The sequence below is a fragment of the Culex pipiens genome, chromosome 3, assembly GCF_016801865.2.
Source record: "Culex pipiens pallens isolate TS chromosome 3, TS_CPP_V2, whole genome shotgun sequence".
Lineage (NCBI taxonomy): Eukaryota > Metazoa > Arthropoda > Insecta > Diptera > Culicidae > Culex > Culex pipiens.
Genome location: NC_068939.1, coordinates 100,329,217 through 100,353,322, shown reverse-complemented (window position 1 = coordinate 100,353,322; position 24,106 = coordinate 100,329,217). Strand labels below are relative to the sequence as shown.

The 24,106-nt window shown below is 37.5% G+C and overlaps 1 protein-coding gene across 2 annotated transcripts; it reads left to right on the top strand.

Moving 5' to 3' along the window:
* The first annotated feature begins 303 nt into the window (after positions 1-303).
* Positions 304-21,512, top strand: LOC120430638 (protein SCAI). 2 transcript variants are annotated; one of them, XM_039595738.2, is made up of 12 exons: positions 304-450; positions 4,517-4,624; positions 4,702-4,901; positions 4,972-5,202; positions 5,279-5,401; positions 13,374-13,502; positions 13,671-13,807; positions 13,941-14,129; positions 14,195-14,393; positions 14,457-14,524; positions 14,606-14,806; positions 14,874-21,512. In XM_039595738.2, exons 2-12 carry the CDS (start codon positions 4,544-4,546, stop codon positions 15,116-15,118), a joined length of 1,803 nt encoding a protein of 600 aa, XP_039451672.1. In that variant the 5' UTR covers positions 304-450; positions 4,517-4,543; the 3' UTR covers positions 15,119-21,512. The 2 variants fall into 2 exon arrangements, with proteins under 2 accessions (XP_039451672.1, XP_039451668.1); XM_039595734.2 differs by having other exon boundaries at positions 305-450; positions 13,359-13,502.
* The last annotated feature ends 2,594 nt before the right edge of the window (positions 21,513-24,106 follow it).

Sequence of the window (24,106 nt, the reverse complement as noted above, 5' to 3'; positions counted from 1 at the left end):
ATGCGCTAAAAGCGAGAGTAACATTTCGTAAGGGCGGGTTTGAATTTTTGGGGTCTGATTGTATTATAGCAGGTATACATTTTCCATTTGATTCTTTAGTTTTGTTTTTATATTTTCCCACAGCTAACCCCCTTTTGAAAAGCTACTCAAGCTAATATCCTTTCCAGGAGGGGTGGTGGGTTGGCTATTTGGTAGTGTGAGTAAGCATACCCTTTGGGTGTGTATGTTTTTCTTAGGGGTTGAAATGAAAACTGCTGCGACGCCTGGTGGCAGACCCGGAAAACTTTTCGCCATAATGTTTTCGAGTTTTTTCACTCAAATCTAGTAATATAGATTTTGCCTTAAAAAATATTAAAAAACTACTATTTAAACTAGTTTAACCGAATTAAAACTACCTTTAAAGCTAGGCGTACGTTCGAGTGGATGCGTTTGCGTAGAAATTAATTCGCTGTAAGTGTGATTTGGTGGTGAAAATTCGCATTTTCATTTCGTGGCTCGCGCAGCGGGTGAAAATTTTCCTCCCAATACGGGGATTGACTGCGACTGCTGCTTCGATTTAGGGGATGAATGATTTTCGCTTGTGGGTCAGCGAGAATTTTCACGTGCTGGTGGTGAATTTTCAGCAGAATTTGGATTAACCCTAAGGATTAAACATACTTTCGATGGATTTGTGTGGAAAAACATGAAAAATAGCAAAATGAGTGACGACCAATGTTTGTCATTAAGGAAGAGAATGAATGAAAAATGATCCTTCTTATTTGTCTTATCTGTATTAAGTGTAATCTAAGTATTCGTGGCGATTGTCATTAATGGGAAAAATATGTGATGGCCTGCTTGGATACGACCACGCTGAAATCAGTGCCAGATTGCATCAAAAATTTTGTGAAAAAAATAAAGTAAAAAAAAAAAGAGATTTCCATATTCAGGAGGAAAAACGGAATCGGATTTTCGCTGGCAGTTCCCGAGGGCTCCGTACAACCACATCGCGAGGATAGTAACGTAGCGCAAGGGTTTCTTTGTGTGTGAAAACAGGACCTCTTCGCTAGTGGCGGGTTTGTGTGTGTTTGTATGAAAACATATATCCATATATTTATACAAACACACATCGAGTGCAGATGTGTGGCGTTCATAATGTCCCTTATAGCAGTCGTGACACATGGAAATCAGTTCATAAATAGAAATCAATATTATGGTGGTAAACTCTGTGGAATGAATTCAGTTTCTTTTTTTGTTTCGCAAATAGTTTCAGTGCTGATTTTAATCTGGTCTTGTTAACATTTTTTGTTATTCGTTGTTTTGAACTTTAAAAATTGATTACAATGTGTTACAAGCAAAGCAACTTTTAAAGTTTTTTTTTATGAAGCAACAAGAGGTCAGATTGGCTCTCAACGTTAACGAGTCAACGTTCAAAATTACTTTTGTTAGTAAAAAGGTCGATTGTTTTTTGCAATTTCATTCTTACACAATTTGATGCATTCTTGATTATTAATTTATGCATCAAGTACTGAATATTTGTATGCTCAGCATGTTTTGCCGTAATACGCCACTGCAGAATCATGAATATTTAAAACGTGTTTGGTGAAACTGTTTTTGTTGGATTGGACTGTTTGGCTAATTTTTGAAGCAAAATAGGCGAAAACAAAATAAACCCAGACGAGGTTATTCTAAAAAGTCGACAGTGACCTATTTATTATCATTTTTGTTATTTTGGCAATTTTATAAGGCCGTTGCAAATATTTTTGAAATTTTTGTCGCCCCCTCCCCCTTCAAAATTGATCAGAAAAATCAGGGACAAAAAAATGTTTCAAAACAATTCTAAATTTCACAGTTGTATATTGCCCACATTCGCATAAATGTCCCATATCCAAAAACAGCATGCTTAGAAAAATTTTGTCCCACACATAAGGCTACGTGTTAAGTTTTCACGAAAAAACTGAATTTCCTCCTGATTTCTGGAACAAAGTACTGGATGTTGTAGGATTTTCTGAAAGAGGACAAGATTTTGAACCAAACTGCATAATTAACTCAAAAGCAATGAAATGCATATGGGTATAATGCATTCAAACTCACTTTTTGCATCCAAATAATGAAACCATGGCTAGTAATTTAAATTTTTATTCTTTCGCTTTCCTTACTGAGGTAAGGCTATAATCCTGCTCTAAATATGAACTTTTCACAAAAAGCTCTTAGACCTTAGACCTTCATGTATACCTATCGACTCAGAATCGAAAACTGAACAAATGTCTGTCTGTCTGTGTGTATGTGTGTTACCAATAATGTCACTGAGTTTTTTCAGCACTGGCTGAACCGTTTTTGCCTTTCTCACCTTACTGAGGAAAGGGTATAAAATCACTCGAAAAATGAACATTTTAATTAGACCTCCTAGACCTATTTTCATTTGTACATATCGGCTCAGAATCATCAGCTGAGCAAATGTCTGTGTGCTTGGCTGTATGTAGATATGTGTCCCGAATCAATGTCACTAGAATATCTCGTCACTGGCTGAACCGATTTTGACCGCATTGGCCTCATTCGATTCTTCTTGGTGTCCCATAAGTCCCTATTGAAATTTATAAGATGTAGTAAAGCACATCAAAAGTTATGCGTAAAAAACTGCTGCATATATATTTCACAATTTGCAAAAAAGGGTTGGTTTTTGCATGAAAACCTGCCATATTATATATTTTTAAAAAGGTTCTGAAATGACCATTCTTGTGGATTAAAAAAAATCAAGACCTGACTTACCTTTTTAAAACTACAAGCAGTTTTAAAAATGCTCAGACTTTACATAACCTCAATCTATTACCCCACGGCGGTGTATGTACAATAGGGTGGGTACGTTTTTCAAAAAGTTCTCGGATCAAGTTTTAGTATGGTTCCCCTTGTAGGGCATTCCCATAGGGACTTTCATGCCAAATATCAGCTCATTTGGTTATAAACTGGCAGCGCGCATCAGGGATAAAGTTTACATGGGAATTACTATGGGAAATCGGAACTTTTTGTTCAAACGCTCCTACAGGTCTGGGAAAATCACGCGCCAACTTCTGGTATGGTCAGGCCTATGGGGAATGGTCTGTAGAACATTTTTCCCGAAGAGAGCATGTGGATTCGTTGTCCCTAGACCTGGCGCATCGGCAAACAATCCGATGTCTCCGGAATCAACGGTTTTCCCTCAAAAAGCATCAAATTTTCCTTAGCATGCTATGAAAGCTTGATGAACACCGCGACGCCATATGTCGGACAGCTACCACGTGGGTGAGAAACGGCTGGAATATTCAATTGCAAACCTTCTTTTGACTAGAAAATGATCATTTCGAGTAATCCTGATATTATTTAGTCGAATTCAGAATCTTTGCATAGCAAATTTGTATTTTTTTTTTGCAAATATTTCAACCACGTGGTAGCTGTCTGACATATGGCGTCGCGGTGTTCATCAAGCTTTCATAGCATGCTAAGGAAAATTTGATGCTTTTTGAGGGAAAACCGTTGATTCCGGAGACATCGGATTGTTTGCCGATGCGCCAGGTCTAGGGACAACGAATCCACATGCTCTCTTCGGGAAAAATGTTCTACAGACCATTCCCCATAGGCCTGACCATACCAGAAGTTGGCGCGTGATTTTCCCAGACCTGTAGGAGCGTTTGAACAAAAAGTTCCGATTTCCATAGTAATTCCCATGTAAACTTTAACCCTGATGCGCGCAGCCAGTTTACAACCAAATGAGCTGATATTTGGCATGAAAGTCCCTATGGGCATGCCCTACAAGGGGAACCATACTAAAACTTGATCCGAGAACTTTTTGAAAAACGTACCCACCCTAATGTACAATGTTGACTAAAATTCTTTAGGAGGTCTAATTTTTTTTACTCATTACTTATTTTTATTAGGACCTCTTACCCAGTCAACTCAATCGGAATTCTGAAACGAAATTCAATTCGAATCGTTTACGTATTCCATTTCAAACGCAACAACCGGTACGTACACGGAATCGACTCTATAAATGTGAGGAAGGCACCAACCACCTAAAGGTGGATTAAGTAACGTTTTTATCAAACGAATTGCAATTGACTTGGTTAAGGGTCGCATACATCGCTATTGAATTGTTTGAAGTTTCGATAAGAATCGTAGCACACAACAGACGCCTTTTTGTTAAATCGGTATCGGACAAAGATAAACAACTCAGAAAACGTTTTCTGAAAATAGTTTTTTTGCCTTTTAAAATTTTGAGAACATTTTTGAAACAAGCTTTGCTGAATATTCAATGATATAATTATTAAAATATGGTCTTATACCTCGTCATTCTTTTTCTTGAAGTTTAAGAGCATAGATTGTCAACTGACATGAGAAAGACAGAAATAGTTCCTAAAATTATGTATCAATTATCATACCAACATTGTGTTCAAGTAATACAAGACCAAGTCTCATTTTACTCTGAATCGCTCGGCGTGCATTACTCTGCGTAGATTATGTTTATCAAATTTTGCACCCATTAATTTGGTGTATTTTATCCACGCAGATAGCATTCCAATGAACATCTGACGGCATGGTTAAGATGGCCTCAACAGAAGAGCAGGATAGGAAAATAGTACTGGAGTTCTGCCACCTGTTGGAGAAGTCTAAGCAGGTAATTTGAGCTTGCTCATGTCATTTGTTTGAAAGCTTTCTTTTGAAATAATGATCACCTTTAACCGTTATCTAAAGCTGTTCAACGGGCTGCGCGACCTTCCCCAGTACGGACACCGACAGTGGCAGGCTTACTTTGGGCGCACCTTCGACGTGTACACGAAGCTGTGGAAGTTTCAGCAGCAGCATAGACTAGTCCTAGATTCAAAGTATGGCTTGAAAAGATGGCAAATCGGAGAAATAGCTAGTAAAATTGGTCAGCTCTATTATCATTACTAGTAAGTACTGGGGGATGATAGGGGGTGATTTGCAGGAACAACTAAGTCACTTTCATTTATTTAATTGCAGTCTTAGAACGAGTGAAACTAATTATCTGAATGAGGCATATTCGTTTTACGCGGCGATCAGAGGCCGTGCGTACTACTCCAGGGCAATCAAGGAGGATCGACCGGATCTGATGGTGAAGAAACTGCGTTACTATGCCAGATTTATTGTTGTTTGTTTACTGTTGAAAAAGATGAAGCTAGTGAGAGAATTAGTTATCGAATTGGAGCGACAAATACAGGAATACACGTCAACGTAAGCCACGTGGTTTTCAAGCGCTTCAAGTCCCACGTGGCCTCACAAAACTGCATTTTTGCTCTCTCTCTTTTAGTTACGAACCCGAAGATCAGCTCGAGTGGTCGCTCGTACTGGATGAGATCAAGGGATTCATCAAGGCGGAGGCCGCCGTTGCCGTGCTCCACGCGGACACGAATCCGATCGTTCTGTCGCACAGGTTAGTTGTTCGCCAGTGAGCAGTTTGTAGTATAGATTAGGCCCGTGCTTCCGATTATTATTGTTCTCTGTTTCTTTTAGTTTCTTTGTGATTTATTTATTTCTTCTCTGTTTTTGTTTTAAAATACGAAATCACTGGAAGACATATATCATTAAAAATTATTAAATTGTGAAACCATGTTAAATGTATGGTCCTAATTCTAAGCAATGAATAATTTATGTGGAACATCATATTAACATACAACTTCCTGAAAAACTTTTCTACCAAATTCTTATTGCTGCAGAAGTTTGACCTAAGAAGTACTTTTTAGGAGGTTTTATGTAAATGACAAAGACTGATCATTGTAAAAATATAAAAATATTTTTTTTTAAATTGAAATTTTAGTTTATGCAACGAGTCGCACAAAGTAGATTTGTTTCTGCACGGCGCGTTTTGCTACAGAGAAACCTCTTTTTACGCGGTGGCGTTACGCTTTTTATTTCGTCGATTTCTCTAAAACCATACAATATTTTTGTAAGCTTCAAAAAGCGTTTTGTAGATCGGAACAAAACCTTCAAATTGTTTTTAAAAGATTGCGTCGTTCCAGAGAAATCGACAAATTAGTAAAACGTAACGCACCGCATAAAAAGAGGTTTCACTGTATTTCGAAAACACTTTGAATAGAATTCGAATTCAAAAGTCCATGTGTTTAAAAAATCCACCGTTCAATTCAGAGCATTGAAAAGTATTATTTTTCGATACGAGTGCTGAAAAATTCAACTTTTCAGCTCCCATTTCGGTGTTGAAAAGTAAAACTTCTCAGCCTTTGTATCGAAAAGTAGAAAAAGTAGACCATTTCGTCGTTTTTTGCCACTTAGGCTCATCTAGCGTATCTCGTATTTGATGCCATCCAAAAATGACATAGTTTTTTTTTCAAAAGGATTTTGATCTTCATTCCCCTCCATTTTTCCATACTAAAGTCAGAAAAGAAACGGATCGTCACACATCCTCAGATTTTCTCATTTCCCTAAAATGCTACGTCATTTGTGGATGACTCAATTTAAGAAATGAACTTGTGATATTTTCTGGAGTTATAATTGGGCTATTTACAGTCCTGTGTCAAAATTTATGAAAAAAAATCTTTATGAAAGCGAAAAGATCGTTTGAGGATTTCTGATTATCACTGGAATTAGCTCTTACGGTTCGAAGTACCTATTTGTATGTAATACATTTTTTTTTTTATAATTGTTGACTTTGGATATGACAGTCATTTAAATGAAAAATGGCGATGGTTTAATAAGATTAAGAATATATCTTCCGGTGATTTATATTTATTTGAAAACTTTTTGTATCTGAACAATTTGCAAACTTTTTTCAAAAACTTGTTTTTTTTTGCACAACACAAGTTGCAGTTTTGATTCGGGATGCATCCCTGTTTGAAAATCTTAAATGACAATTAACTTCGACTCAAATGTGTTTACTTGTATAGTTGAATTAAAAACTGGCTTAAAAAAATTTACGTTCTAAGCTTGCAAATTGTCGGATAATAATACCAACTTTATGTTCACAATCAAACCCATATTGGCTTAATCAAAATTTCTTTACGAAGCAGCTTGTAATTTCACAATTTGTATCAAGTAGTTAACTCAAAATTTGTTGGACTTCCCAGAGATAAAAGAAACATTCGGCTTTGTTCAAGGTATTGTGAATTGGCAGCTTCGATTGATTTGGAACAAAATTCAATCTTCCACCACACTCCACAATTTATAAGAATATTTGTTTTACTTTTGTAGCGTCTACACATACCAACTTCTGTGCTGCGTTGTAAATACTCTGTATTTTTTGGTTCGTTTGTTTGTGTTAGTCAGCTGATTTGGTTTTGCTTATGATTTTTATATTCTATCAAAGCAATTTGTCAACATGTATTGTTTTGACATCAAAACTTGATGAATTAAAATTTCGGTTGTTGTTTCTTTGCTTTCGCTAAATCTTTAAACTCACATGTCTTCCAATCTATACTACAGAACACTTCACTTAAAAAAACTCTACTTGCATTTGATATCTATCTTCCGTTCCCATTTAGCACCCCAGTTTAGTTAGATTATTCAAAACTATTCGCTCGTGTGTTTATTTTATTTTCGATCCAATTTACCAATTGGCAATCCCAGCTTTTGATTGTAGTTTGTACAGATTTTAATTTTCCGCCATATGTGTACTCCCAAAGCAAATTAGTTATAAGGATTTTAGTTCTAAGAACTGTACAAGCAAGGACAACCACTGCTGATTATGTGCACTAAAAGTGCGGCAGTCCGAGTTTTTGTTTGTGCAACTTTAGATGCATAAGGTATTATAATTTAAGATTAAGACGTGGAAAATTGGCCCGTTCATTCATTTGCTCATAAGTCTCATTAGCCATTGACTGTCATTAGGATCGTTACACTAACACATTCGCGCTTAAATCCTATCACAACACTTTAAATACATTTTAAATTCACTTTTCATTTATAATATTAACCCTTCTTCGGAATTTCACATAACTATCCCGCAAAAATAAATTTTCCTTCATTCCATATTTAATAATCAAGCACACACTAACCATCATTCTCAAAATTCGTTTTTCACCGGTTGGTGAGCGATGAATGAATCGTTTCACCAATAAGGTCAGATATAATATACGCTCTAGCCGTATTCGAACGCCATATCTAACAGGTGATTTTGACAGCTCAGTTATTGGTCAAGAACGAAACTTGAGATCATGCCGGTTACTTGTTTAAACATCGTGAATGTCCCTTGCATCGGTATTGGATTGCGCCAAATTCTTTGACACTGCGGTTAATGTTTACAATAGGATCAATATATTATCTTCTATACATCATGTGTACATATAGTGCCGATTGAACATGATGATATATGTATGGTATAGGTGGATGTGTCATAGAGTGCATGAATAGGTGATTTTTATTGGAAAGATGTATCGGTTGTCAATAACACAGCAAAAAATCCGATGGTAAAATCGCATGCAAAGGCATGCACATCACCTTTGTGAGAAAAAGCATGTAATATTGTAGGAGAAAACGTGTACACAAAAAGCATGTACTCTGCCCATAATTGAAAATTCGGCTATTATGCCAAATCAAGTATTCCGAGAAAAACGCGTTTTAGTGTTTGACACAAAATCTCCGTCAAGGTAATTTCCCATAAGAGTGGCATATTAGCCGTTTGGTTTTTCGCATCGGCAGCCAAGTCTAGACACTATTTCAGTAATATTCAAGTTCCAGGAGATGCGTTGGAACGTCCTCTACCACCTGGTGCTAAAATCTCGTTTTTGCCAAAAGAAGATATTAGACGTTTTTTCAATGATGGGCAGTACTGAAGAAAAAATCAGGTCTGCTCACCCCAAAAACTTGGCTATTTCGCCGCTATGAAAATAATTGAATCTTCACAGTTGTAGCTGTAGGTGGTTCCCCATACATCGTATGCAGTTAACGCAGTATACGACGTACGGAAAACCTACTGTTACATTGGCATTGATCCGATAGCCGGGTGGGTTGGGGCGCGGACTAGGTAATCTGAATATGGCTCTCGCCGGATTGATGTTGTTTTTGGGGTGAGCAGACCTGATTTTTTTTTCTTCGGTACATGCTTTTTGTGTACACGTTTTCTCATACAATATTACATGATTTTTCTCGCAAAGGTGATGTGCATGCGATTTTACACAGATTTTTTTTGCTGTGAATGATATAAACAATTATCGAAACAAAAGAAAGATTTGTTAAATCCAGCCCGGGAGCATGTTGACAGCTCCCATACAAATTGAGCGTACCCCGTTTTGTGGGCGCAGTGGGCCTAAGATGACGGCCTTCGATATTATCTAGCCAAACTTTTGAAAATGGTGAATAGTTTAAACAAATACAGTTTTTGCCTTGTTTTGGTTTAAAACGACGAAATAAGCTTTCTGGAATCATTTTCTTTAAAAACTTGTTCAGAGATACGCCACGTTCAAATATAAGTCTAGAACAGTTAAAGTGAGCGTGCCGCAAAAGCCGTCACGAAAAAAAAGTTTCTTAAACATGTGCATTAATTTTAAAAAATGAAAAACTGCGACTATTTTCAAAAAAGTCACCTAAAAATGGATTCAACATGAAAACGGTGCACTTTATCAAAATTTCACTAAAGTACTTTTTGATTGCAAATTTTACATCGAAAAATGAAGTTGAAAAATTTTTGCGACCAATATTTCGATTTTTTGAAAAAATCAGTATTGATTCAAAAATTCATAACTCGCTCAATGATTTTTTGCACAACCTGGAAATTTCTGAAAAGTTGGCATTTTATGTCCTCTAAAACATATCAAAAAATAAAAAAAAATAAAAATAGTGTTTTTTTGCAAATCAAGTTTTAGTGATAAAAAGTTAAATAAAAAAAATCACCAAATTTTTTTACCGTGTATCATTTTTTCACAGTGTTGTCCATATCCATACCTACAACTTTGCCGAAGACACCAAATCGATCAAAAAATTCCTTCAAAGATACAGATTTTAGAATTTTCACATATCATTTTTGTATGGACAGCTGCCAAATTTGTATGGAAAATTATATGGACAAACTAATGATGCAAAATGGCTTCTTTGGGCATACCGAAGGCACCAAAAAAGTTTCAGCCGGATTAAAAAATACAAAAATTAAAATTGAAGAAAAAAGACCGATTTCGTAGAGAATTGCTCACATGTTTTATTTGACCCTTTGCCACTTAAGAGGCAGTATTTGTAAATTCTGCTCGGTTTGTTCTAGAGGTCGTATCGAGGTGCTCCGATTTGGATGAAACTTTCAGTGTTTGTTTGTCTATACATAAGATGAACTCATGCCAAATATGAGCCCTCTACGACAAAGGGAAGTGGGGTAAAACGGGCTTCGAAGTTTGAGGTCCAAAAAACCTTAAAAATCTTAAAATTGCTCTCATTTCCGTAAAACTTCATCAATTCCAACCCTCGTAGATGTATTTCAAAGGCCTTTTGAAGCACTTCAAATGGGCCATAGACATCCATGATCGGCTTACTTCTAACTAACGTGAAATTTTCCGAGGATTCCGAATATGACAAAATTGAGACAAAAAAGTGCCGCTATGGAGGCCTACAGGGCAAAAACTTACGTTGTAAAATGTTTATTGTAGAAAAATCGAAAAACTATGAGAAAAACTGCGATTGGCCATAAAGTTAATACCGTAGGCTTATAGTCCATGAAATTACCTATCTTTTGACCTATGGGAGTATGGGTGTTGGAGGCTGTTGCAAAAAGATATTAAGGTTTTAAAAAAATCAATTTTGAACAGTAATTTGCAAAAAAAAGTCAAGCCGATCCTGGATGTCTATGGCCCATTTTGAAGTGCTTCAAAAGTCCTTTCAAATGCATCTGTTGGAATTGATGAAGTTTTACGGAAATGCGAGCAATTTTATGATTTTTAAGGTTTTTTGGACCTCAAACTTCGAAGCCCGTTTTACCCCACTTCCCTTTGTCATAGAGGGCTCATATTTGGCATGAGTTTATCTCATGTATAGACAAACAAACGCTGAAAGTTTCATCCAAATCGGAGCACCTCGATACAACCTGTTACACATTGGTGAAAAACTCGCTCTTAATAGTTAAGGGGTAACATACATGTAAATCGACAAAAATGTCAGAGGTTTGTGTGAGTACACACTTAATTTTATTTAAATCTGTTTTCAGGGTATTAAAATATACATTTTTATCTATTATCAAAACAAATTTGAAGACATTTGGTTGTATCATTGCCGAGATATAGCTATTTGAAGTTGGAAGTTTCAAAAAACGGGTGCCACGATATCTCAACACTGCCTTGACCAAATCGGCTCAAAATTTCGGTGAAGACTCGTTAAACCAGTCCTGTGTGCATGACGAAGGCCGATTTTCAAAAAACTTATTTTTAAAAAAAGATAAAAATATTTTTCTGTTTTTCATATAAAAAATCGTCAGTTTTTTGATTTTTGTTTTTTTTTTAAAAGTAAAATTTCAAAATCGGGCTTCGTCATGCACACGAGATATGTCTTAGGAGTCTTTACCCCAAATTTCAGCCAATTTGGTTCATCCCATCTCGAGATATCGTGAGCAGTGCGTGGCCGAATGGTTACGCTGTCCGCTTTGTAAGCGGATGATTCTGGGTTCGATTCCCATCTGCTTCAAGCTTCCATCGGATGAGGAAGTAAAATGTCAGTCCCGGCCTTGGTTGTTGTTAGGCCGTTAAGTCATTCCAGGTGTAGGAGTCGTATCCATGCCATAAGTACAAACGACACACCAAACCAAGCCTACTCCGGTGGAATCGCTGGCGGCGGTTGGACTCGCAATCCAAAGGTCGTCAGTTCAAACACTGGGGTGGAAGGTTCCTTGGAGTAGAAAGAGGTTTCGGTGCTCTCCCCATTCAAGCCTTCGGACTCCTAGGTTCGAGCAGAAACTTGCAATAGAGACCACAAAAGACCCGGGGGTCGTTAATGTGGATGGATTGATTCTTGATCTCGAGATATCATGGCACCCGTAAATCAACTCGGTGTTTTCGAGAAAAACACTCAGAAAGTTTGACAGTCCGCTTTGCGCACGGCAAAATGTTGAGCCTAAAATCGTCTCTAACTCAGTTTAATCATGGAATATCTTCATGAATGTTTCAGAAGTGATTGAAAATCATCTTATTAATGGTTTCAATAAATTTTCTGCAATATGAAATTTTGTGATTTTCTACATGTATGTAACCACTTAATTTCCAAAAACATATTTTTTTAAAATTTTATCTTCTAGGTGTCAAAAGTGGCGTTTTTGTTATGATTATGATTTTTTTTTTTCAAAAAAACATCTCTGATACCTGGTTATGGAAAAAATGAAAGGGGTCGTACTGCCCCTCCGTCACAAGATATCAATAAACGAACCTCGGATTCGTGATCAAGGATAAAAGTTACTCCTTAAGACAGAGTTTCACGCAAATCGATGAGCGGTCTGGGCAACTTTTCCGGATATCGTGTGAGTTGGTAGAGAACCCACTTTAAACAGCAAATTCGAGTTCTGCGAATCCATATAAGTCAAAAATGAATGGTTTATTGCCCGTAAAATAATAAAAAAAAACATTTTTCAATATTTCATCATCGTCATTTTGGCCGCCATCGATTATCAGAAGCGAAATTTTGCCAAGGCCTTCGGATAATTGAGTCTGGACTGTACAGATTTTCGAATATTCACGTGCCTATTTTTGGAATATTTTTGGTACAAACCAAAAACTTTTGTCACATTTTCTGGTTTCAATGACGTATATACAGATTATTTGGTTTTAAAAGTACCTCAACCGACTAGTTAGACCATTTATTCGGAAGACATCAAGAGTTTCCAACCAAAAAGTTACTTATACAAGTATATCCATTCACAAAACTACATATATTCCATGTTTTTTTTTAGAGATATTACTAGTGATATCAATATGATGCATGACCATATGTCGAATGGCTGTTTTAGATGATCTCCCTCCTTGCTTAGCAGTTTTTCATTTCTTTACAAATATTTATTTCACAAATTTGATCTTTATCAAATTTGTACAAACTGTTGTCTTCAGTTTGAGCTCTTTTCCCGAAATACATTTAAAGCACAGCCGTAACAATTGTTCTATATTCTCAACCAAAATATTAAAAAATCTATGAAATTCGGCTTGACACAGAAGAAAGCTCTTTTTCCGCTCTGTCATAGTATTCACCCGTTCTCTGTCGCACACTGTTCATGCACTCATTATTCTGAACGCAGAACTCATTCACAGCAACTCATGAACATAAACATTATCACCGAGTGTCACACACACAAAAAATAACTCAAACAAACACAAAAACACACAGTCATACACTGCCATGCCAGAGTTCATGGATAATTCGAAAGCACGGGCCATTCGTCTTTCACTGTGGGACAGAGTGACTCCACCCGTGTTGACCCAAAGCGGTTCTGGTTCTAGGTTAAGCCCCCTGACGACGCCGCCCTGCGAGAGGACGCCGCACATGACGCTCAGCCTGCAGGAGATACTGATCGTGGGTTCCGCCTGCGAGCAGGCCAAGTTTTCCGAGCTCACGATGGACATGTTCAGGTGAGTGGATGTGGCGATGAGTGTGTGAGTGACGCAGCTGATGAGTGTGCAAGTTCTCTGCTGTATGAGTGACAAATGATTCGTATTTCTCATGCTGACTTGCTACGTTGGCAATACTTTACGGATGGAACTTATACTCAATGTCTTCATATTTCTTTCCTTTTATAGAATGCTGCAAACGCTGGAAAGGGAACCAACCGAGTCGATGCACCCGATGGCAGGACTTCCGCTCGCGCACGGTGGTCCACACGATGCTAGTCCAGCCGCGAGTCGGATGCCCCCGTATGGAGTGCCCGGATCCAAAGGTATCTTTTCGTTTAAGTTTTTCAGCTGAAATGCCAACGTTGTTGGGTTGGTAATGATTAAGGTTTAAAACTCAGGACTTCAGAGGTTAGCCTTAAAGAGAATACCCGCTTTACACATTTTGCAACTCTACAGGTTACGTGGAAAACGGCGACCGCCGAGGAATGCGAGATAACCCCCACAAGTATCTGCTCTACAAACCTTCGCTCAGTCAACTGATGGTGTTTTTGTCGAGTGGCTTCAAGGAACTTCCGCCGGGGGGAGCGTTGCTGCTGTACATGTCCGCCGACGGGTGCTTCTCGACTACGAAGCATCCGCAAGATTGTGAGTAGTCTGAATGTTTGGTTTTCTTGGAAGGGGTCATCAACGGATGTTTTCTTCTTTCTCAGACGGTTACGAACTGGGAGGACTGGCGACGAGCGTGAAACGAGATGCTACCGAAGGAGGGCTTGCGGTGCGGGGCAAGTCCAGCGCCGGATACAAGGAACCACACTGTCTCTACCCGGGTGATCTATACCCGTACACGCGTAGACCTCTGTTTATAATAATCGACTCGGACAATTCGTTTGTGTTCCAGCACATACCAAGGTATGAATTCGTTTGGTTGAGTTCAGCTTACCGTAGCTTAATCTTATTTCTACTGTTGTTCAGGTATTTTGGTCAGCCCTTGGTGATACTGATGTCGCCACAGGACGTCCCAGCGAACTTCCAGGGCATGAGTAAGTAGAACTCCAAAAGGGCAAGCAATCGGGTCGCGAATGATCAGATCTCTAATGGTTTATTGTTTTATTTTTCGGTAGACATTCAACATCATGGATCCCTGTTCACCCTGTTTCTGCACTCCCCGATGACAGCTTTGTGCTACATTTGCAATGTTGGAGACGTTCCAATCCACCACTGGGAACGGTGTCAGAACTACGTCGATCGGTTCGTAACCGAAGCGTCACGACTGGTCACCCGATGTAGGATGGATGAAATTGAGCAGGGAATAGGTTACATAGGTATTGGATTTAGGATAAAAACCGGGTCATGGGGCATCTAACTGATTTGCTTTGTCTTTCTGTTTAGATTCATCGTATGTACAGTTTTTCGGCGATGACTTCCTGCGCACCCTAATTCTGCGGTTCGTGTTTTGCGACGTGACCTTGAGGTTGCACCGTGGCTTCCGGGGCCGGCATCAACGGCCACGATGCGAACCTCCTCTGCCAGCGGCTGAACTGCTCGAACACCCGTCCCTAGCGCACATCATCTTACAGCTGGCGTCGGCGTTAGAAGTGAGAGGACACTTTGTTGAGGGACCGGAAGGCGATTGATGGAGGAGGTCATCCGACCAGAACGTCGTCGACGGAACATCCGGGACTCAAACCAGTGATAGTGATGCACTACTGCTATTATTATTATTACTATTATTACAACTACAACAAACCCGGAAACAGCTTGTCGGAAAGCAGCGTCACATTCTCGATGCCTTTCTCTCGTCATCGGAGAACGACCGAACCGATCGCGATGGTGTCGATAGTGAAGCGACCGATGGTGGTGGTGATCGTATGAAATGTTGTCTCGAGTTGCAATACTATTACTATTAATCTACACACTACTTCTACTTACGATATAACACTAAGGCAACGCTAGAGCGCTTTCATGATTTGTGCACTCGTAATAGATGAAAACGAAAACAATAGCACGAGCAGAGTGACCGACCGAGAGAGACAGAGAGACACGTGGGAGGGAGCAAACAAAGCGGTACCGCTGTATCGAAACGGTGGAGGGGAAAGATAAGTTGGCGCGGATGCTCTGTTACCTTTTTCTATTTATTTTATGTACGTTTAAAGCTTTTGACGCTACTTGTTGTTAATTATACACAAACTCACACACACAAACACATACACATACTATACTAGGGCAGACCGAAAGAGCGAGATTGAACTGTGGCAACGGTTTTAACTTTTTTACGCTCTCTTTCTAGGCTGCATTTCAATCACTTAAAATTATTATCAGTAAATGACTATTTGCAAACTAATGATAGATTTCTGCAGTTTATTGGTTAGGTAGCATTTGAAATTATGACATATCTTATTCAGTCTGATTGAAATTTTACTTTTTTCATTTGCTTTGCTTTTCTGCCAAATGACCCAGTTGGCAAATCGTTTTTTTCTGCCGTTTGTCCATCAGTTTTCTTCCATACGGTCCACTCCCTGTTTGGCAGGTTAAGGTTTTGGTCCTAGTTCCATCCAAATATCCGATATTCACTTTTAAAACGACTTATTTTGAAAAATGTTAAAGAAAACACTGCTTGCTCACTACTCATAAAGCAATTTATTACTGAATTTAAAATTAAAATCTGTAATTGAACGTCAATGTGCTGATATGCCATCATTTGGTTTCCGGAAGAATAACATGCTGTTCCCTTATTCGATAACACTGACCTACAAAAATCGACAAAAAATACTGCGCATGTTCAACTAGAGGGGAAGCTTGATCATTGAGGTCCCCAGTAAAAGAGCAAAGCAAAGCAATCCACTTTAACGACCCGCGGGTCTTTTGTGGGCTCTGTTGCAAGTTTCTGCTCATTTCTAGGCGTCCGAAGGTTATGTGTGGTGAGTCACCCAAAACCTCTTTTACGCAAATGTACGTTTTACTTCCCCATCCGATAGAAGGCGTGATCAAGCAAATCTCGTCTCCACCGGGACCTTCTGGGATTGAACCCAGGCCGACTGGGTGAGAGGCAACGTTTCGATTGATTTTCATCCATGGTAATCTTTTGATTTTTTTGTTTGTACGTTGTTCGTCCGACCTTTGGCTCCTTGGTTAGATCTAAAATAAATATTTATAAATGAAAAAAAAAAAAAACCGTTTATACACATTTTTTCCCGGGATAAAATAAGATTATTTCATAGCATGAAACCCAACAAATTATTGATGCAATTAATTTTATATCTTAATATACATATAAAAAGTGTCTCGAAGCTATAATTTAGATCACGACCACGTCTGGAATATCTATAATCTTGTTTTTTTTTTTTTATTATCTTTTCACAAACACCAACGGTTTCAACTACTTTTTAGCTGGCAAAATCATTTGTTTTGATTATTTTTAAATGAGTGCAACACGCGTGATTGAAAACCGCATTTTAGAGTTAACGTCATAGAACACTTCTTGCTACACAGAGACGCCTAAACCACATACACATACACAGTATTTATAAATAACTCTGCAAAAGATTTAAATAAAAAAAAACAATGATCAAGTGCAATAATCACTACTGCAAAAAAAAAAAAAATTCCCAGCCGATATTTGGACAATATAAACGTGTGATCACTGCCGCTATTTCGCTTCATTAGAGGATAACAAATAAGGAGAGAAGAGAATAGAATAGAACGTAACGAGAAAAAAAAAACAAAAAAAATCTTTTCAATTGTTAACTTTCGAAAATTGAACTTTTTTGCTAGAGGAAAATGAAAAGCAGCAACAACAACAAATACCAACAACAACCACAACAACAACAAGGCAAAGAGTTAAGTAAACGGACGATTGGGCTATTGAATGGTGAATTAGAATATAAAAAGGAAGAACAAACATAGAAAATTCATTTAGACGCATTATACACGTTGAAAGAACCGGTTCTCGCGTGAATACATACTAAAAACCAAAGGAAAGCAAAATATAGATTTTTTAGGAAGTGCTGTAAGGTTATGTGGAAGCAGATATAGATAGGGAATTATATATATTTAAAAAGGTATAATGAATAGCATAATTAAAAGCAGATAACGACAGATTAGAATGTATTTAAATGGAAGTATTTAGAATACAGTTTTCCCTTTGTTTATCACTTTCAGTTGACGACAGATGCAAGCAAAACATGATATCTGAATTTCTCATTAAAACCAGTAACGTGTAGAAAAGAAAACCTGCTCCAATGAACGTAAACAAAAGTGTGAAAATAAGGATCACCTTTCTCTCTAGCCTGGTTAGAATCTCACAGGTAAGCTTTTCTTACGAACTATGTGCTGGACAACAGTGGACGCTAGAAAGAGGTAAAAGTGAAAGTTTTGATGTTGCATAGATGGAAATTTCTCGTAACAGTAGTGTGAAAAGGTGTAAAAAGGAATCTTACAGCAGAACGATCAATTCATCAACAAAAATCAACCGACAAATCAGTGCTGGTGTAAAGAGTTAAGGTGAGTGTACGTTTTGGGTTGGAACGCAGGCTGTTCTTAATCGCCCTTATTTGATGGCGCATTTTTATGAATACGATATTGGAGTTGCAAATTCTTTTTCGAATAAGGTTCTTTTTAAAATATGTTTATAACTGAACATTAAGTACAGTCATTCCACATATTCGGAACACCGTGGTAAATTGTCAATAGGATGCAAATGGTACTTTTCTGTCGACCCTACTATTTTTAGGACCTTTATTTGCACATTCTCTTGCTATTTCACTAGTAAAAGTCGTACTTTTTAAACAAAAACCTTCCTTTCAAGACTATTTTTTCCAGAGCAGCAAAACACTCTCTTCAAATTCCCTGTTCCATGATTGCGGGATGTTATTGTGCCTCCCGCAATAGTGGAACACCTGAATTGAACTGATATTTTCACAAAAAAAGTTTCAGACCATTCATAAAACATTACTAAGCATGAGTTTTATTGGTTTCAGAGTGTGAAGTCATTATTTTGTAAAAAAATAAGTACTCATGGAGAAATTAAAAAGTGTGTTTACATCGTAAGAAAAAGTGTTCCGAATTTGTGGATTTCATTGGTCAATGTTTTTCTTTAAAAACATGATACAAAACCTAAACATATACAGCCGGTCTATACATCAATCGAAAGATCGCAAGAAAAGCTTTCACATGGAGGTAAAAGCAAATCGTTATGTTCGATTATCGATTTTCCATGATTTGTTGAACATTGGCCGATCTGTAAACTGTTCCGAATATGAGGGATGACTGTATTGCTTAATGTTTTTTCCGGACTCTTTTTATATCTATTTTATCTTACATAGATAAATCTTATTAATTGCACATGGAGATATTTTCAATGTATCAGCTCTCCCAAACACATTTAGTTGAGAAAAACATACATGATTTGCGTTATGATTAGGCCAGTTCACTTTCCATATTTTTTATGAGACCAACTTTACTTTAGTCTTGTCTTGGCTTTAGAATACAACAAACGTAAAACGTCGAGTCGTAGAATAAATGATAACAAAATACTCAAAAATCACTGCCCTGTGTGTTTCATTGACTATTGACAAAACTCTAGATCATATAAACTAACACTAGTCTGTGAGCATTGCAATCGAGGTAACACGACACAATTTGTGGTTTTATTTTCAAGACCGTCTAGTTGAGCGAAATGGGTGACATCGCAAAGTTAATTTCCTTTTTTAATTCCCAACAAACTTCTCCTAAGCATTTTCCCTAAAAGTAGATTTGAAAATATGATTTTTTTTTTAAATTTGTCACGCATGTTTAGGAACGTGAAAACAAAATGGGTTCTGAAGAAAAACAATGATTTTCCTCATCGAAGGCAAAGATAGTATCAATAAAGCAACTCTCTGTTTTATTCTCTACGCTTCTCCTGAATTAACGGAAGCATTGCACCAAATATGAGAGAAATACGAGTTGTTCTCCAGACAAATGATTTGCGCTGAGTTTAAAACTTGTAGGCATGTTACATTCGACAAAAAGATTTCGAATTAATTAGCTTTCTACCTGCGGTTTGTACTACTAGAACACAACAAGAGTTTATTGTGTTATTTTTTTAAATTTCCTTTGAGATAAAATAATAAATCATAGCATAAGTCACCTTTTTAAAATGGTGATTTACAGTGGGAAAAATATTCGCATTTTGATTCAATTTCACAAAGATTACTTGTTTTAGTCTCATAGACTTTTTTCTAACTGTGTCCCTTTAAAACTATCCCTTTAAACTTTGCACATCTCGTTTTGCTCAGCTAGCGATGTATTTAAAAAGATAATGATTCCGTTCTAACGCAATAGAGAAATGTGTCAGATGAAAACAAGTGAAAGTTGTAAAAAGTTATTTCACCATCAACATTGTTTCAAACATTTGGTAGCCGAAGAAAATATCAATCAATAGTGACCATGTACACTACCGCTGCGACAAAACCCGCGATTTACCAAACAAATAAAGGACACAAACAGAAAAGAACAGACATTATTAATAAAACAAACCATGATAAGTGAAATAACGCACATTTTACATAAATAAATACAGAATAGTCTCGAATACAACAAGGCAAGCCATTAATATCGATGAAAACCAATACTTACATAAGAAATGATGCTACGTTTTACAACATATGAGCATTATTTATAGTTTTGCAACAAAAATCGTAGCGGGTCATGACTAGAAATAAAAAGGCATCCTTTTTTTCCTACACAAAATCAGTAGATATCAAAACTTGTTGAAAAAAATAATAGATAAATCCCAACCAAAGCAAATATCAGTTATGTTACATAACATTCTCAAGAAAAGTAGAAAAAACTGAATAAGGTAGTTCAACCAATCAAATCACACAAACTCCCACACAATAGCGAAATAAGATCATCTGCAATGACATCAAGTTTAAGAAATTTGATTGCTCTTTGTTTCAACCAAATTCTGATAAAATCAAGAAAAAGGAAAAATAAGAAAATATGAAAAATGTTACAAAAAGTCTGAAACTATATAATAAATATAATAAATAACATTAAATACTTAATTAAAGTATATATTTATTATCAAAAATATACATAACGAACTTGATGAACGGAAAATTGTGAAAAAGGTAGGAAAAGAATCCTCCCTAAAACAGTTTTAAGTCGATGCGTATTTATCAACTTTTTATTGAGATAACAAAAATCTGGAGAACATGCGAAATGAAATGTAACTAACATGAGTGTAGGTGCGCAAAAACATACCAAACCAATTGCTTGTATAATACCAAAAACCAAATCACCTTTCTAGTCAAACAAGTAAGAAATTAATGCATTTTTGAGTTTCATGAATCGACCGTGGTTCGTACTAGTCACGGCTAAAAAAAAAGTTCATTCGAACGAGAACAAATAAGCAGACGTAGTGTTACATCGCTTAAAAGTAATAACAAAAAAAAACTTTCATCAGTAGGCAAGCAAATAAATAAAACAAAAATACAAAAAAAAAGTTACATCACTGCTACAACAAAAACTGCACAGAGAAAACTATATCGGTGATATCGGACGAAAGCTGAAAAATTTCAAAGCTTAGACGAACTGTAATATGTAGCCGAGTAATAAGAAAACGAAATATCATGAAGATTTTTTGTTAACCCCTAAAAAACACTTGGTTCGAAACAATAACAACAACAACCTGAAAACATTTTCGAAAAACAAAATCAAGTCAAATGTACTGCTTTCATTTTAAACATCATTCAAACGCACTAGGCTCGGTATCGAATCTTCCAATTTTTTGTCAAGTTGCTTTTTAGAAAGAAAAAAAACGAACCCATATTGTCATATGTACATTATTCACGTGACTGCAACTGGAGACCAGAAGGCATACAGAAAAAGTCGTAGAATTAAGTGTGCTGGAGGAGGAAACAGTCGTCGGTAGCAGTCAAAACATGAAAAAATAAAGCGAAATGAAAAAAAAAACCGAAAAAAGTGAAACGAGAAACTTGTTTGAGTTTCTTCGGTGTCGATATTGTACATTTTGTAAAATTCCTAAATGATTTTTTTCAGTTTAGAAACGCTAATAAGGAAACGATGCTGGAAGCAAGCCAGATATAAGAAAAGAAGATATTATATAAAATTTAATAACAGATAGTTAAAATAAATGCTTATATAAACAATTAAATGCAAACATGATTATTTATTCGATTTTAACCCTGATACTGTACGTTCGACTGTCTTATGTTGCAAGTTTCTGCTCATTTCTAGGTTATGTGTGGTGAGTCACCCAAAATCTCTTTTACTCAAATGGACCGACGTTTTACTTCCCCATCCGATAGAAGACCAGGAGGATAAGGCAGGAATCGAACCCGCGCTCCATGGCAACTTAGGGATCGGCAGCCGAAGCCGCTAACCACCGCTCCGCTCAGTACTGTGTATTGTATTGATTGAAACTGTATTCACGCACAAGTTTTGTGCGATGACGCATATTGAGCCATTTAAAACTAAAATGATACTCGAATTCAAAGAATGGATCAAAACAAGTCATTAAACAATGTTACTTATTTTTGCCTTCCTCACCTTACTGAGGAAAGGCTATAAAATCACTCGAAAAATGAACTTCTCAATTAGACCTCCTAGACCCACCTTCATGCATACCTATCGACTCAGAATCAAATTCTGAGCAAATGTCTGTGTGTGTGGTAAGATGTTGATAAAAAAATGTCACTCGATTATCTCGAGACTGGCTAAACCGATTTTGTCCGTTTTGGCCTCATTCGATCCGTCTTGGGGTCTCATAAGTCGCTATTAAAAATTATGCAGTTTAGTTAAGTACTTCAAAAGTTATGCTAAAATAACGATTTAGACTAAAGTTCGGAAGATCGTAAAAAGGGTGGTTTTTGTAAGACACCCGGGCATGTTATTTTTAGAAAGGTATTTAAGAGATCTTTCCAATGCGTCCAAGACATTGAAGATCTGACAACCCTATCAAAAGTTATAAGCACTTAAGTGTTACTTATGCACTTTTTGGAGGCCGGATCTCAGATATTTTGATGAAAACGTTGTCCGGATCGCCCTGGAATATGAAGATCTCACTACCCAATCTAGTGGTATTAATAATGAGTCAAATTGATAAAACATTGAAAAACACCGCCCTTTTGTGTCTAATGTGAGGAAGGCACCAACCACCTAAGGGTGGATTAAGTAACTTTTGCCTTCCTCACTGAGGTAAGGCTATAATCCTGCTCTAAAAATGAACTTTGTATAAAAACGTCGTAGACCCACCTTCATGTATACATATCGACTCAGAATCGAAAACTGAACAAATGTCTGTGTGTATGTGTGTGTGTATGTGTGTGTGTATGTGTGTGTGTATGTGTGTGTGTGTGTATGTGTGTGTGTATGTGTGTGTGTATGTGTGTATGTATGTATGTATGTGACCAACAAACTAGGCTAGGTGAGCTATATTAATTATGTTCGGACGAGTAAAAGAAACTCGAATAAATACACGCGACGATTCCTTTACGTCCGTCTCGGACAGTTGTCGTTTATTGACTAGCTGTGGTGTGATCTACGATCGGCTCGCAAGCCATACGATCGTTCGTGTGCAGAGTGCACAGATGAAGAGACGATGGATAACAATAGGTATCAGTAGACAAACAGTTGTATGTTGCTTATCGTCTGCTTCATTCGGCGTAGGAGAAATTGGGGCGCAAGGGTCGCCACAGTACTCCCCCCTTAGATTTTCCAATATTGCCGGGGAAATCTCACTTGTCGGCCTGATCTGGTTCTGTAGGTACTCTGGTCTGATGGTGCTGTAGTTGGTTCAGCATCGTTAGTTTTAGTGGTTCTGATTACAGATTTTAGGGGTTTGAATGATTTTGGTTCAGATAAACTGGTTCGAAGTCTGGGTTCAGATAAACTGGGTTTAGATTTGGGTTCAGATTTTCTGGACGGAGTTTTTCTTGGTTCAGATGTTCTGGGGGGTTCGGATGATCCGGAGGTTTTAGGTTGAGCTTTTGCTCGGATTGGTTCGTCTTCAGCTTGGGTAAATGCTGCCTTAAGACGGTCGACGGAGATTGGACAATGTTTGCCATTTATTTCGACTATGAAAACTTTTCCCTTTCGGCGTATAACTTTATGAGGTCCGGTGTACGGTTGTGTGAGCGGAGGCTTTATGGCTCCAACTCTCACAAACACGTGAGTGCAGGTGTCCAACTCCTTCTGCACGAATGTTGTTCCTTTCGAATGGTTGGAAGTGGGCGTTGGACGTAATTTTTCCATGGTTGATTTCAGATCGGTTACAAATTCTGGTGTGGGTAATTTTGATTCATCCGATGAGAAAAAATCGCCAGGCAAACGCAAAGATGTTCCGTAGACAAGATCAGCTGCTGTTGCTTGCAGGTCTTCCTTCAGCGTTGAACGCATTCCGAGAAGTACGAGTGGAAGTACTTCTGTCCAGCTTAAAGTTTGATGGCACATGATGGCGGCTTTCGCTTGACGGTGTACTCGTTCAATTTGACCATTTGCCTGTGGATGGTACGGAGTCGTCCGCAAGTGGGTAATTCCAAGCATCTGCGTTAGCGTTCGGAAAAGTTCGGACTCGAATTGTCGTCCAAGGTCGGTTGTCACGGTAGTTGGTACACCAA